The sequence below is a fragment of the Coregonus clupeaformis genome, chromosome 15 (assembly GCF_020615455.1).
Source record: "Coregonus clupeaformis isolate EN_2021a chromosome 15, ASM2061545v1, whole genome shotgun sequence".
NCBI lineage: Eukaryota > Metazoa > Chordata > Actinopteri > Salmoniformes > Salmonidae > Coregonus > Coregonus clupeaformis.
The window spans coordinates 27,146,325-27,160,917 of NC_059206.1; the positions used below are offsets into that span (position 1 = coordinate 27,146,325).

Genomic DNA, 14,593 nt, shown 5'->3' on the forward strand with positions numbered 1-14,593 from the left:
AGCTCTGGCGGAGTGGTGCCAGGAAAATAACCTCTCTCTCAACGTCAACAAAATGAAGGACCTGATTGTGGACTACAGGAGACAGCAGAGAGCACGCCCCCATCCACATCGACAGGGCCGCAGTCGAGAGGGTAAAAAGCTTCAAGTTCCTCTGCGTGCACATCACTGACGACCTGAAATGGTCCCTTCACACAGTGTGGTGAAGAATGCGCTGTCAAGGGGCAGAATACATTTGGCTTGGTTCCTAAGACCCTCACAAACTTCTACAGATGCACCATTGACAGCATCCTGTTGGACTGTATCACCGCCTGGTACGGCAATTACACCGTCCGCAACCGTAGGTCTCTCCAGAGGGTGGTGCGGTCAGCCCATGGCATCATCAGGGGCACACTGCCTGCCCTCCATGACATCTACAGCCACCTGAGACATGGCCTGTTCACCCCGCTACCATCTAGAAGGAGGAGACAGTACAGGTGCATCAAAGCTGGGACCGAGCGATTGATAAACAGCTTCTATCTCCAGGCCATCAGACTGTTAAACAGTAACCGCTAGCCGGCTACCACACAGTACTCTACCCTGCACCTTAGAGACTGATTTGTCCTATGACATAGTCATTACGTCACTTGAATAATGTTTACATAACGTTTAACCTACTGTATATGTGTATACTGTATTCTAGTCATGACTCATCCTATATAACTACTGCTGTACACACCTTTTCTATTAATATACTGTCCATACATCACCACCACCACCACATAAACACACACCCTGGAGACATGGCATGGGGAATCTCTCACATGGCAGATTGCTCAATTAGTTTTTTCACTTTACATGTTGCATTTACATTTTTGTTCATACAGAAAAATATAAAAGCAACATGTAAAGTGTTGGTCCCATGTTTCATGAGTTGAAATAAAATATTGCAGAAATGTTTATTAACACAATGCCTGGAAGCTGAAAATGTCCCACTTCTTCCATAGCCTGCATACTCACTCAGAATGTTTGGGATGCTCTGGATCGATGTGTACGACAGCATGTTCCAGTTCACGTCAATATCCAGCAACTTTGCCATTGAAGAGTGGGACAACATTCCACAGGCCACAATCAACAGCATGATCAACTCTATGCGAAGGAGATGTGTCGCGCTGCATGAGGCAAATGGTTATCAAACCAGATACTGACTGGTTTTCTGATCCATGGCCCTACTTTATTTTTTTAAGGTATCTGTGACTAAAATATGCATATCTGTATTCCCGCTCATGTGAAATCCATAGACTAGGTCATAATGAATTTATTTCATTTGACTGATTTCCTTATATGAACTGTAACTCAGTAAAATCTTTGAAATTATTGCGGTTCAAGGGTTTTTCTTTATTTTTACTATTTTCTACATTGTAGACTAATAGTGAAGACATTACAACTATGAAATAACACATATGGAATCATGTAGTAACCAAAAAAGTGTTAAACAAATCAAAATATATTTTATATTTGAGATTCTTCAAATAGCCACCCTTTGCCTTGATGACAGCTTTGCACACTCTTTCGCTCAACCAGCTTCACCTGGAATGCTTTTCCAACAGTCTTGAAGGACTTCCCACATATGCTGAGCACTTGTTCGCTGCTTTTCCTTCACTCTGCCGTCCGACTCATCCCAAACCATCTCAATTAGGTTGAGGTCAGGGGATTGTGGAGGCCAGGTCATCTGATGCAGCACCCCATAACTCTCCTTCATGGTAAAATAGCCTTTACACAGCCTGGAGGTGTGTTGGGTCATTGTCCTGTTGAAAAACAAATGATAGTCCCACTAAGCCCAAACCAGATGGGATGGCATATCGCTGCAGAATGCTGTGGTAGCCATGCTGGTTAAGTATGCCTTGAATTCTAAATAGATCACAGACAGTGTCACCAGCAAAGCACCCCCACACCATAATACCTCCTCCTTTTTTGGTTACTACATGATTCCATGTGTTATTTCATAGTTTTGATGTCTTCATTATTACTCAACAGTTTCCCATATGTATCAATAATGGTCCACCACCCAAAGGACATCCAGCCAACTTGACACAACTGTGGGAAGCATTGGAGTCAACATGGGCCAGCATCCCTATGGAACACTTTTGAGACCTTGTAGAGTCCATACCCGACAAATGTATGCTGTTCTGAGGGCAAGGGGGGGGACATTGCACTTTCTGATATTTCTTAATTTATTTCTTTTAACTTTTTGGATGATGTGCGTATTGTTTTGTATTGCTAGGTTTTATTACTGCACTGTTAGAGCTAGAAACAAGCATTTCACTGTACCTGTGAAAAGATCTGCAAATCTGTGTACACGACCAATAAACTTTGATTTGATGTTTCTGGTTTTCAGTGATACAGTATTTCAACCTAACTTCCGTTTCCCCTGAAAGATGGAAGTGGGGACCCCGCTCAAGCGTCTTTCTACACCTGCTATGTTAGGTTAGAGTGAGTGAGTGTGTGTGTGTCTGTGAGAGAGAGAGAGAGAGAGAGAGAGAGAGAGAGAGAGAGAGAGAGAGAGAGAGAGAGAGAGAGAGAGAGATTGAGCAGGAGTGAGAGTTAGTTGTACAGTGTGTGAGGTGTGGAACTGAATTGTAGATGAATATGAGAATCAGCATTACAGCCAATCTCAATGACAGCAGCACGATTCAGTGGGTCTGACTCATCACTGCAACACACACACACACCCATTCAGAGGGTATTACTAGCAATCTATGGTATTAACAGCCTATAAAAAAGCAAGTCTCATCGTGGAGGTCAGACACAAGGTTGTATTATTATTATGGAAATGGGGTGGCTGAATCGAAGTGTTATTGTAATCTGCTGAACATCACTGCATTCATTGATGAGAAACACTAGCTGTGTTCGAATACCCATACTAACATACTGTATACTACATACTTAATGAGTAAATACTACATACTATTAGTTCACTTTAGTATACTGTAAACGAACTGTATCCTTTCAGTTGAGCGTACTAGCACTTCGCCTGTCTACCGGAAGTTGATGTTGTTGCTATGCAACCTCTTGCTAGCTTGTTAGTAAAACAAAAGACTAGCTAGACATTTTACGATTTTGGGTGTGTTAGTAAATTAAATCTGGAGTGCCAGAATGCACGCAGAGTGCGCACTGGGTGTACGTAAATCCAGAGCATTGTCAGATTGTCCATTCGTAAATTCAGAGCGTTTCGCTCTCGGAGTGAGTCACTGGACGCTCTGGCCGAGGAGTAGGGTTGATCCGAGCGTTCTGACCTCACAACGGCAGTCAAGCACCCAAGCTAACTGGCTAACGTTGGCTAGCTATTTCCAGACACAAATGAGAGAAGACCTCACTGACTTTTACTTGCCCTAGCAGAGCTGGTTAGGCTGTTTTCATGTCATCCAGAGCGTTGGTGACTGTAACAATTTAATTATGCTTTTTTTTGCTGACGTTTACTGACACCAGCCATATATTCAACGGGTGTTGAGCGTTCGTAAATTCATCATTTATTCTGCACTCTGCCACACTCAGACAAGAGTACTCTGAAATCGGAGTAAATAGCCAGAATGAACTATGTCCATTGATAACTGTCACACCCTGGCTAATGGACTCTAGTTGTTGAGCCAGAGTGTGTTTGTTCTATGTGGTGTATATCTATGTTGGGGGTTCTAGTTCGTCTGTTTCTTTGTTTTGCTTGAGTGACTCCCAATCAGAGGCAACGAGTGTCAGCTGTCGGCTGGTTGTCTCTGATTGGGAGCCATATTTAACTGTCTGTGTTTCACTTTGTGTTTGTGGGTTTTTGTTCCTTGTCGGTCTTTGTCACCGTGGACTTCACGAGTCGTTTATTGTTTTGTTTTGTGCTTTAATATAATAAAGTATCATGTTCGCTCAACACGCTGCGCATTGGTCTACTTCTCTTCAAGACGATCGTGACAATAACGCACAACGACTATACCACTTAGCTAAGAATGACGTGAATAATCAAGTCAATAAACGTTGGGTAGTTAGTTAGATTATAGTTAATATACTGCCTGGCAGGTTCGATGTATTAGTAACGTTAGGTAACTTGCTTACATACCGGTACATACTGCTGTAATGCTATGTGGTTCTTAAGGATAGTGTAGCTAACAAATTGTCAGCCAACATAACGTGTAACGTAACTTATTTGAAAAGTCATTACTTTATTACATTGCTCGAAATGTGTCATAATTAGTTAAAGCAATGAATTTGTAGCCGCTCTCGTCAGACTTCGGCTGCATATTTTCCACCATTTTCATCAAATCTGAAAAAGTGAAGCCTCGCCCATTTTCGAAAGAATTGCATTATAGGCCTTAAAAGCACGGAAATAGTGTCCACTGCTTGTATACTTCGTTTTTTTGGCAAATTTAGTACAACATCCGGGAACTTTTGGCATACTACTAACTATATACATACTATGACCAATAAGCATACCACATACTCAATTTACGTCACAAATAGAGCTGTTGGTATGAGTACTCGAACACAGCTTTGGTTTACAAATCAGGGCCTAAAATTAACACCCGCCACCTGCCAAATGCGGGTAAACACGTCTATTTCACCAGCCACGTTGGCGGGTGGTCTGGGCTCCACAGTGCGAGCATTTCACTCGTATTTGTTAATACAAATAGTCAAGTATGATCACATTTATAGTAAAATAATTTTCCAGCGTTTTCTTTCATAGCTAGTAAATCAAAGAACTACGAATCCTAAAAAGCCTATTCCACCTCGCGCTGCAACACTGCCTGGCTGGGGGCTGTGCACACGTGAAGAGTGAAAGATACAGATACATTTTTAGAAGCGCTACACACAGGCATAATTTACTTGAAACGAAAGTCTACTGAAGTGACACTTTCTTCTTGTGTTTCTTGGCTATTTACATTGTTTCGTTCACAAGCTAGATTGTTTTTCTATGGGTTTCAACTGCTAGGGAAGAGAAGACAACGATTCTACTACTAGTCAGACTCAATCATACAGGCACAAACATGATTCAAGTCGCACTACCACGGTAACCCCCTGCCCTTAAAGGGGCAGGTGAACATTTGTTTGACAAAAAGACTAAAGTCACAAATGTAAATGAAACAATATACGACATTAGTTACTTCTTACTAGTAATACATTTATTGTTTTAGAAACTTTGTGTTTTGTTGGTGTAATTTTGACTGGTAAAAAAATGAGTGGCCGGTAGATTTTTTAATCTACCTGCTAGTGTCTGGTGGACCAAAAAGTTCATTTTATGCCCTGTTTACAATAGTCCACATTTATCCTTCTGCGTGTATGGCCGATGTCATCAGTTTACCCATATGGGTCTACAATTATACTGGATTTTATTACAGAAATGGGGATTATTATTTTGTCAAACAGCCCACAATATCAGTGATGCCCTCTCTTTGTGACCTGATTCTCTCTCATCACGTCTAGGTTTGTTTCCATGTGACCAGAGCGCTCGACAGGCTGCCAGCCTGAGAGAGAGAGCGAGAGAATTGTGATAAAGAGATACCAAAAGTATGTGGACACCTGCTCGTCGAACATCTCATTCCAAAATCATGGGCATTAATACAGAGATGGTCCCCCCTTTGCTGCCATAACAGCCTCCACTCTGCTGGGAAGGCTTTCCACTAGATGTTGGAACATTGCTGCGGGGACTTGTTTCCATTCAGCCACAAGAGCATTAGTGAGGTTGGGCACTGATGTTTGGCGATTAGGCCTGGCTAGCAGTCGGCTTTCCAATTCATCCCAAAGGTGTTTGATGGGGTTGAGATCTTGACAAAACATTTCTGTATTGATCTCGCCTTATGCACGGGGGCATTGTCATGCTGAAACAGAAAAGGGCCTTCCCCAAACTGTTGACACCAAACTTTACAGTTGGCACTATGCAAACCCAGATTAGTCCGTCAGACAGCCAGATGGCGAAGCACGATTCATCACTCCAGAGAACACGTTTCCACTGCTCCAGAGTCCAATGGCAGAGAGCTTTACACCACTCCAGCCGATGCATGGCATTGCGCATGGTGATCTTAGGCTTGTGTGCAGCTGCTCGGCCATGGAAACCCATTTCATGAAGCTCCCGGCGAACAGTTCTTGTGCTGACGTTGCTTCCAGATGCAGTTTGGAACTCGGTAGTGAGTGTTGCAACAGAGGACAGACGATTTTTACGCGCTATGCGCTTCAGCACTCGCCGGTTCCATTCTGTGAGCTCGTGTGGCCTATCACTTCGCGTCTGAGCCGTTGTTTCTCCTAGACGTCTCCACTTCACAATAACAGCACATACATTTGACCGGGAAAGCTCTAGCAGGGCAGAAAAGGTGGCATCCTATGACTGTGCCACGTTGAAAGACACTGAGCTCTTCAGTATGGGCCATTCTACTGCCAATGTTTGTCTACGGAGATTGCATGGCTGTGTGCTCGGTTTTATTCAGCAATGGCTGTGGTTGAAATAGCCAAATTCACTAATTTGAAGGGTTGTCCACATACTTTTGGCTATGCAGTGTATGTGGGAAGATATGTGGAACAGCCGCTGAGGCTGCTACTCAATGCCGTGTGCCTGTTCAAGCCCTCTTCCAGACGGTCGTCCCCAACACAAAGGGCTCATTCAGCCCGCTGCCCAGACACCTGTTTCCAGGCTAAACGCAGGGGGATAACCGCCCAGCTACAGGAGCCAAGGGAGATGGGCCACAGGGCATCAAAGGGCCAGCCCTTTTCTGATCCAAGTCGGGAATCACGTTGGGGAATAGGGAATTGGATAAATAGTAAGCAATACTTAGGGTGACAAGGATCGATCTGGTCTAGCGAGAGGGATACTCCCCGAATGACGAGCATGCCATGCAACAAGTGTCCGTCGCGCTTACAACACAGGAGCGGGCACGAGCATGGTTTATGACCGCCAACAAGGTAACAGGTCACTGGGTCGATAACGATGTGCGAAATTAATGACAGATTTTATCACATGCAAATGTAAGTACAGGCAGATCATCATGTGGGTGGTACTATTGTTTACATAACTTGGCTAGCAAGATTGCTGCTAGCTACTAATGTTAGCTACCTGGCTAAAACGACATTATAAACTGGGTGGTTCAAGTCCTGAATGCTGATTGGCTGACAGCCGTGGTAAATCAGACCATATACTACGGGTATGACAAACATTTATTTTACTGCTCTAATTACCTTGGTAACCAGTTTATAATAGCAATAAGGCAGCTCGGGGGTTTGTGGTATATGGCCAATATTCCACGGCTAAGGGCTATATCCAGGCACTCCGCGTTGCGTCGTGTGGAATAACAGCCCTTAGCCTTGGTATATTGGCCATATAACACACCCACCCCCTCGGGCCTTATTGCTTAATTATAACATATGCACTAACGAGCTCTAATTCAAAGCAGGTTCAAAGCCAAGTGTATTTTAATTTTGTCGAAAATACATTCTCAATACATTGACATAAAATACACAAAACGTCTAAATTAGAAAGATCACCTGACTTACCTTGTTTATTTCCTCGCATCTCTCCCTTTGTTGAGCTTTTAATAATCCAAAGGCTTTCCCTCCTGCAAGAAAATAGCTCGTTAGCCCAATTTCATCATGTGGCTAGTAATCAGTAACGTTACTAGCTAGCTACTACTAGCTAGCACTCCTGCATGCTCCATTGAAAAGAGTGGCTACTAGCGTTCCATTCTAATAAAATACAAAACTAGTCGACAATAAGCGTTTGCAAATGTTAGCCCTTTAACTAGACCCCCCTCCTTGAAGTTACCTTGAAATTTCTGATTCACAGGCATTGTGGAATGAGTTTGATATGGAGAGATAGATTGAGATTGAGAAATCAGCAGACAGCAGCTCGCTCGTCTTCTGCCCTTCGCGGGGTATGGCCGTGGCACGCACGCCGCCGGCACAGAGGGTCAGTCAATTCCATGCAGGCATTGGTCAATTCACAGCAAGCGATGCTCTCTGGTTCGCCAGGAATGCTAGTGACACTTGGTCACCCTCGTGTGGTAAAATTATATATATATATTTTTAAACAAAACCCCTAAAAAGGTAGACCTAGGTCTCATTGTGGATGTGTGTGATTTGAAGTAAGTTTTTCTCAAACAAATGATAGTCAACATAATTAAAGTCCATACACCTCTAGTTGTGAATGCTCTTAAATTTTATTGATATTAAATAACACTTCTAATATTGCTCTTCATTGTCTTTATTTGACTTTGTACACATTTATTGGTGTGCTTTTATATACACTATGTATACAAAGGTATGTGGACACCCCTTCAAATTAGTACTGCATTTGAACAATTTCTAAGAAAGCAGGGGTCTGTTCAATGGTAATTTCCATTATTGGTATTTATTCTTTGATTCTTGAAGAATATAACAAATATATGCTTCATGAGCTTACGTTTGCTTTAATTAATACATTTGATTATTGTTTACAAACAACAGGAACGTAAACAGACAATGTAGCCTACAGTATAGCTTCTAGTATAACTATCATGACATGATAGCCTTGCTGAACCATGCCAGATCTTAAGTGTCAGCTAATATGTTGGTTGATGCGTACAACGTCTGAGCAGGGGAACGCGACCACAATCTTCATATAACTTGTGTACCAAAAATGTCATGATTGACGATCTATTAAATGTATAAACCCATGCAGTCATATAGGCCTACTCATCGCTTCGTAAGGACTAGAATGAAAATGAAACCATTTGAACCATTGAGTTATAACAGTTTACCAATGATTTATAAATACAAAGCACATAGGTCTGTAACTTATAAAACCTTTAAATCACCCCCTAACCCCCCTTAAAAACTATTATGTCACTCTAACCACTCTGGTTTTCAAAAAAGATCTGTGATTGGTCAAAATTCCAATTAGTGGAAAAAATATCAGAATTAGGGAGCCTGTGTTAGCATCCACTTATCTACAGGACATGCCTTAAATATGTTCCCGGATTGGCCCTCAGATAGTTGGTCGGAGCAACCAGGAACTGTCACAATCCCGTGAGTGTTAGCATGAAGAATGTGTTGGTTTGAGAACATGCTGAGCTTTCTGCAGTACAGATATCCAGTATAAAATAGTTTGTGCTTTGTGCCGTTCAGATATATAAAGTAGTGTGGAGGTCCCAGAGTCCTGTATGATTCCACCACTGTGGGTCAACTAACTCACAGCAAGTGATGCGCTCTGGTTTGCCAGGAACGCTAGTGACTCTTGGTCACCACCGTGTGGTAAATTAAAGAACTGTAGGGATGTTTCATGTCAGTTTAATATCAAACAAATGATCCAACATTTAACATAAATATAGTCCATAAGACTGAAGTTATGAATGTAATACATTTTTATTGATATCAGGCACTTCTATCATTGCATTTCATCATCAGTATTTGACCCAGTATATATTTATAGTGTGCTTTATAGTCCTATGTATGGTTTTGTCAATAGCTGTGATAGTTGATCCAATAGTAGTCAACAGCACCATCATGTGGCCAGAAGAAGATATTGCAAAGAGTTGTTGTTTAACAAAATCGAGGCGAGCACACACACACACACACACACACACACACACACACACACACACACACACACACACACACACACACACACACACACACACACACACACACACACACACACACACACACACACACACACACACACACACAGAGAGAGAGAGAGAGAATACATTTTATTAAATTTTCAGGTCTTGTTTTCAACTTTGTTTACCTGGCTATCATCTAAAACCAATCATATCTTATTTGTGGTCTGACAAAATTCCATCACCTGCTGAAATAGAAAGGTCCCATTTCTAGTGACAGATTTCTATACTTTCCATAATTCAGCAGGTATTCCAGCCACTGTTACCCACATGGAGAAAGCCTACAGGTTGGTTGTTTTTGTCCTTTTCCATTTGACAGACAACATATCATTTGCTCAGAGAGAGAAAAGAGAAAGGAGACTGAGGGAAAGTGAGAGGCACAAGCAGAATCCCAAACTGAATGGCTGTGTGTGTGGTGTGTGTGTGTGGTGTGTGTGGTGTGTGTGTGTGTGTGTGTGGTGTGTAGTGTGTATGTGTGTGTGTGTGTGTGTGTGTGTGTGTGTGTGTGTGTGTGTGTGTGTGTGGTGTGTGGTGTGTGGTGTGTGGTGTGTGTGTGTGGTGTGTGTGGTGTGTGTGTGTGTGTGTGTGTGGTGTGTGTGGTGTGTGTGTGTGTATGTATGTGTGTGGTGTGAGTGTGCAGTTGAACCATATGGAGGGCAAAATGACTAATTGTTAATTATGGTAGGCTGATGAAAATTGCTCAAGTGTAAATGAATGTGTCACATTGGAGAAGCACCGCAGTTCAGACACAACCTTCTACCCCCAAAGTGGAAAATCAGCATTATTTTAAACTTGACAGAACACACTGTGGGCTGTGGAACAGGCAGCTAAATAGCTGACTGTTAATATTCACAGATTAATTACACTGCGGATGTTGTTGGAAATATTACAGGGGGAAATGAAATGAGAAAGAAAATCACTGCTACGGCGACAGGGCAGGGGTAATGTGGAGTTGGAAGGGGGATGGAGAGAGGAGGGATGAGGAACGGAAAAAGGCTGAGGGGTAGAACTAAAGGAAAGAGCATGATGATGATGGTAGAAGTTGAAAGAGGGCAAGGGCACGGAAAACTGCCTATGACTGGATAGTCGTACTGAAGTGGTATCAGCCAGGTCAAAAAAGTATAGTGGAAAAGTTGAAAAGTACAGAGACAAAGTGGTAGAACTGTGTGATTGTGCACTGCAGTAGAGGGGGATGCACAACCACAATCACAGTATTGTCCAGTAACACCAAGAACAAATTGAGAAGGATGCCACCTACACTTCTCCTTTATGGCTGTGTCCCAAATGGAACCACATTCCCTACATAGTGCACTACTTTTGACCAAAGCCATATGGGCACTGGTCAAAAGTAGTGCACTATAGGGAATAGGGTGCCATTTGGGATGCAGTTATATATCTCCCTAAAGCATTCAAATATCTGAGTCCTACCCACCATCTGTGACCTTCTAGAATCCTCTCAGCCTTCCTATGCCCAATTCCAATTTTCCTGGTGTAAGAAACATGGTAGACCCTCTTTTAAATCATTGAGGTTCAGTGAACAAGTGTGTGCACTTCAGGGAGGGGGTAGAATGAATGGAATACGGCTTTAGTGTCCTCCTGGAGTCCCCGTCCTAGTGTCCCTCTATCCCCGAGACCTGGGGGCAGGTCTGGGGCAGGTGCAGGGCAATGTCCTTCAGACTGTCTCTCTCCTGTTTGATCTCCTTCAGGTCCTGTTCCAGGTGGGTCAGTTGGCTCTTCTGGTCCTGGGCAGCTGACCATAGGGTCTGGATCTTCACGCTCAGGGCAGGGCTCTCCACGCTGCCACGCAGAACACCTAACCGCACCGCCGTCTCGCTCAGGATATGGTCAAACTGCTCCAGCGCCAAGCTCCCATCTGAACGACAGAAAACATCAGAGTATTTGAGATACTACATTTTACCGTCTTTCAGGATTACAGTTATTGTGAAAAAGTATAAAGTGAGAGACAGAAAGAGGGATGAATGGGTATTTTAAAGCTAGGAGTGTTGAACAGGCCTAGGATTAAACTCTTGCCATCAGCAAGGCTCTTGTCTTGTGTGGTCACTGTGAAGTCCATGTGCCACCCTGTTGTGCCCAACCAACAATGGGATTAGCCAGCATAATGAGTGGATGTTGTCCATCAGGATGGTGCCCCACACCACACAAACCAGCATAATGGGTGGATGTTTCTCAATCAGTATGGTGCCCCACACCCCGCCAGCTACAACTGACTCATTCACTGTGTGACTCATTGACAGGGACAGACAGGAACTGTGGGAAACCATTTAATAATAATAATAAGCCATTTAGCAGACGCTTTTATCCAAAGCGACTTACAGTCATGTGTGCATACATTTTTGTGTATGGGTGGTCCCGGGGATTGAACCCACTACCTTGGCGTTACAAGCGCCGTGCTCTACCAGCTGAGCTACAGAGGACCACGGACCATTTAATCACCCGTACAGCTGGTTTATGTATTTAATCAATACAATTGTTGCAATAAAACATTTTGTAACAGTATATCTGGTTTGATTTGATTAATTCTACTGGTAAACAGTATATCTGAATTTATATAATTTTTAGAGAGGTGGGTCTGAGAAATCCATCTGGACCATTTTACTAACAACCATTCTGACATAGCATCACTGATTAGATGGAAGTCAAGTGTGAGTGATCAATGGTGATGAGGGAAGTAACATGTAGGTGTAGACGTTACTGGTTGAGCTGACATGTTGGATTTGTTACTGCATGAAATTTAGTGCCCGTCCAAATTTGTACCCTATTCCCTATGTGCCCCGGGTAAAAGTAATGCACTATATAGGGAGTAGGATGCCATTTGGGACAGAGCAGTAAACGTCAGTAGGTTTGAACTTACCCATGTTACCGATGAGCTGTGTGAGTGTGAGTGAATAGGCCTCCAGCTGAAGCTTAGCTGACTGGATGTTCCCCTTCACACTGGTCAGAGACTCTACAGGCTGGAGATCACAGAGGGAGAAATAGACAGGGACATATGTACTGTATATATACAGTATATGCATTGCCTTTGGAAAGTATTCAGACCCCTTCACTTTTTCCACATCTGTTACGTTACAGCCTTATTCTAAAATTGATTAAATAATTTCAATAAGATATACTAAACATTACAGTTGTAGATATATTAGAGTAAGCTATGTCAAGAATCCCGCATACAGTGCCTTCGGAAAGTATTCAGACCCCTTTACTTTTTCCACATTTTGTTACGTTACAGCCTTATTCTAAACTGGATTAAATAAATATAAATCCTAATCAATCTACACACAATACCCCATAATGACAAAGCGAAAACAGTATTTATTTTTTGTGTGCAAATTTATAAAAACTTCAAAACAGGAAAACCATATTTACATAACTATTCAGACCATTTGCTATGAGACTCGAAATTGAGCTCATGTGCATCCTGTTTCCATTGCTCATCCTTGAGATGTTTCTAAAACTTGATTGGAGTCCACTTGTGGTAAATTCAATTGATTGGACATGCTTTGGAAAGGCACACACCTGTCTATATAAGGTCCCACAATTGACAGTGCATGTCAGAGCAAAAACCAAGCCATGAGGTCAAAGGAATTGTCCGCAGAGCTCCGAGACAGGATTGTGTCGAGGCACAGATCTGGGGAAGGGTACCAAAAAATGTCTGCAGCATTGAAGGTCCCCAAGAACACAGTGGCCTCCATCATTCTTAAATGGAAGAATATTGGAACCACCAAGACTCTTCCTAGAGTTCGCCGCCTGGCCAAACTGAGATATCGGGTGAGAAGGGCCTTGGTCAGGGAGGTGACCAAGAATCCGATGGTCACTCTGACAGAGCTCTAGAGTTCCTCTGTGGATATGGGAGAACCTTCCAGAAGGACAACCATCTCTGTAGCACTCCACCAATCAGGCCTTTATGGTAGAGTAGCCAGATGGAAGCCACTCCTCAGTAAAAGGCACTACAGCCCGCTTGGAGTTTGCCAAAAGGCACCTAAAGACTAGTCAGGATCGAGGCAGGGACTGGGAGACTAGTCAGGATCGAGGCAAAGATGAACGGAGCAATGTACAGAGAGATCCTTGATGAAAACCTGCTCCAGAGCGCTCAGGACCTCAGACTTGGGCGAAGGTTCACCTTCTAACAGGACAACAACCCTAAGCACACAGCCAAGACAACACTGTAGTGGCTTCGGGACAAGTCTCTGAATGTCTTTGAGTGGCCCAGCCAGAGCCCGGACTTGAACCTGATCTAACATCTCTGGAGAGACCTGAAAATAGCTGTGCAGCAACGCTCCCCATCCAATCTGATAGAGATTGAGAGGATCAGCAGAAAAGAATGGGAGAGACTTCCCAAATACAGGTGTGCCAAGTTTGTAGCGTCATACCCAAGAAGACTCGAGGCTGTAATCGCTGCCAAAGGGGCTTCAACAAAGTACTGAGTAAAGGGTCTGAATACTTATGTAAATGTGATATTTTTCGTTTGTAATAAATTAGCAAAAACCTGATTTTGCTTTGTCATTATGGGTATTGTGTGTAGATTGATGAGGGAAAAAAACTAACAATTTAATCAATTTTAGAATAAGGCTGTAACGTAACAAAATGTGGATAAAAGTCAAGGGGTCTGAATACTTTCCAAATGCACTGTGTATATATATATATATATATATATTTACAGTACAAGTCAAAGGTTTGGACACACCTAGTTATTCCTGGGTTTTATTTTATTTTACTATTTTGTTGAGATTCTTCAAAGTAGACATCTTTGCCTTGATGACAGCTTTGCACACTCTTGGCATTCTCTCAACCAGCTTCATGAGGAAGTCACCTGGAATGCATTTCAATTATCAGGTGTGCCTTAAGTTATTTTGTGGAATTGATTTCCTTCTTAATGCGTTTGAGCCAATCAGTTATGTTGTGACAAGGTAGGGGTGGTATACAGAATATAGCCCTATTTGGTAAAAGACCAAGTCCATAATATGAAAAGAACAGCTCAA

At 42.7% G+C, this 14,593-nt stretch overlaps 2 protein-coding genes across 2 annotated transcripts in view; both read right to left on the reverse strand.

The window, feature by feature from the left end:
* The window catches only part of LOC121582703 (allograft inflammatory factor 1-like), a 48,563-nt gene extending 40,628 nt beyond the window's left edge, over positions 1-7,935 (reverse strand). Inside the window, exons 1-2 of the mRNA XM_041898720.2 lie at positions 7,766-7,935; positions 7,498-7,559 (exon numbers count right to left, since the gene is read on the reverse strand). Coding sequence (XP_041754654.1) covers positions 7,498-7,559; positions 7,766-7,790 — 87 coding nt within the window. The 5' untranslated portion in view covers positions 7,791-7,935. The remainder of the gene's footprint in view (positions 1-7,497; positions 7,560-7,765) is intronic.
* A 2,225-nt stretch (positions 7,936-10,160) lies between these two features.
* The window catches only part of LOC121582702 (laminin subunit gamma-3), a 214,987-nt gene continuing 210,554 nt past the window's right edge, over positions 10,161-14,593 (reverse strand). The window contains exons 27-28 of the mRNA XM_041898719.2: positions 12,472-12,571; positions 10,161-11,472 (exon numbers count right to left, since the gene is read on the reverse strand). Of these exons, the coding sequence (XP_041754653.2) occupies positions 11,210-11,472; positions 12,472-12,571 (363 nt within the window). The 3' untranslated portion in view covers positions 10,161-11,209. The remainder of the gene's footprint in view (positions 11,473-12,471; positions 12,572-14,593) is intronic.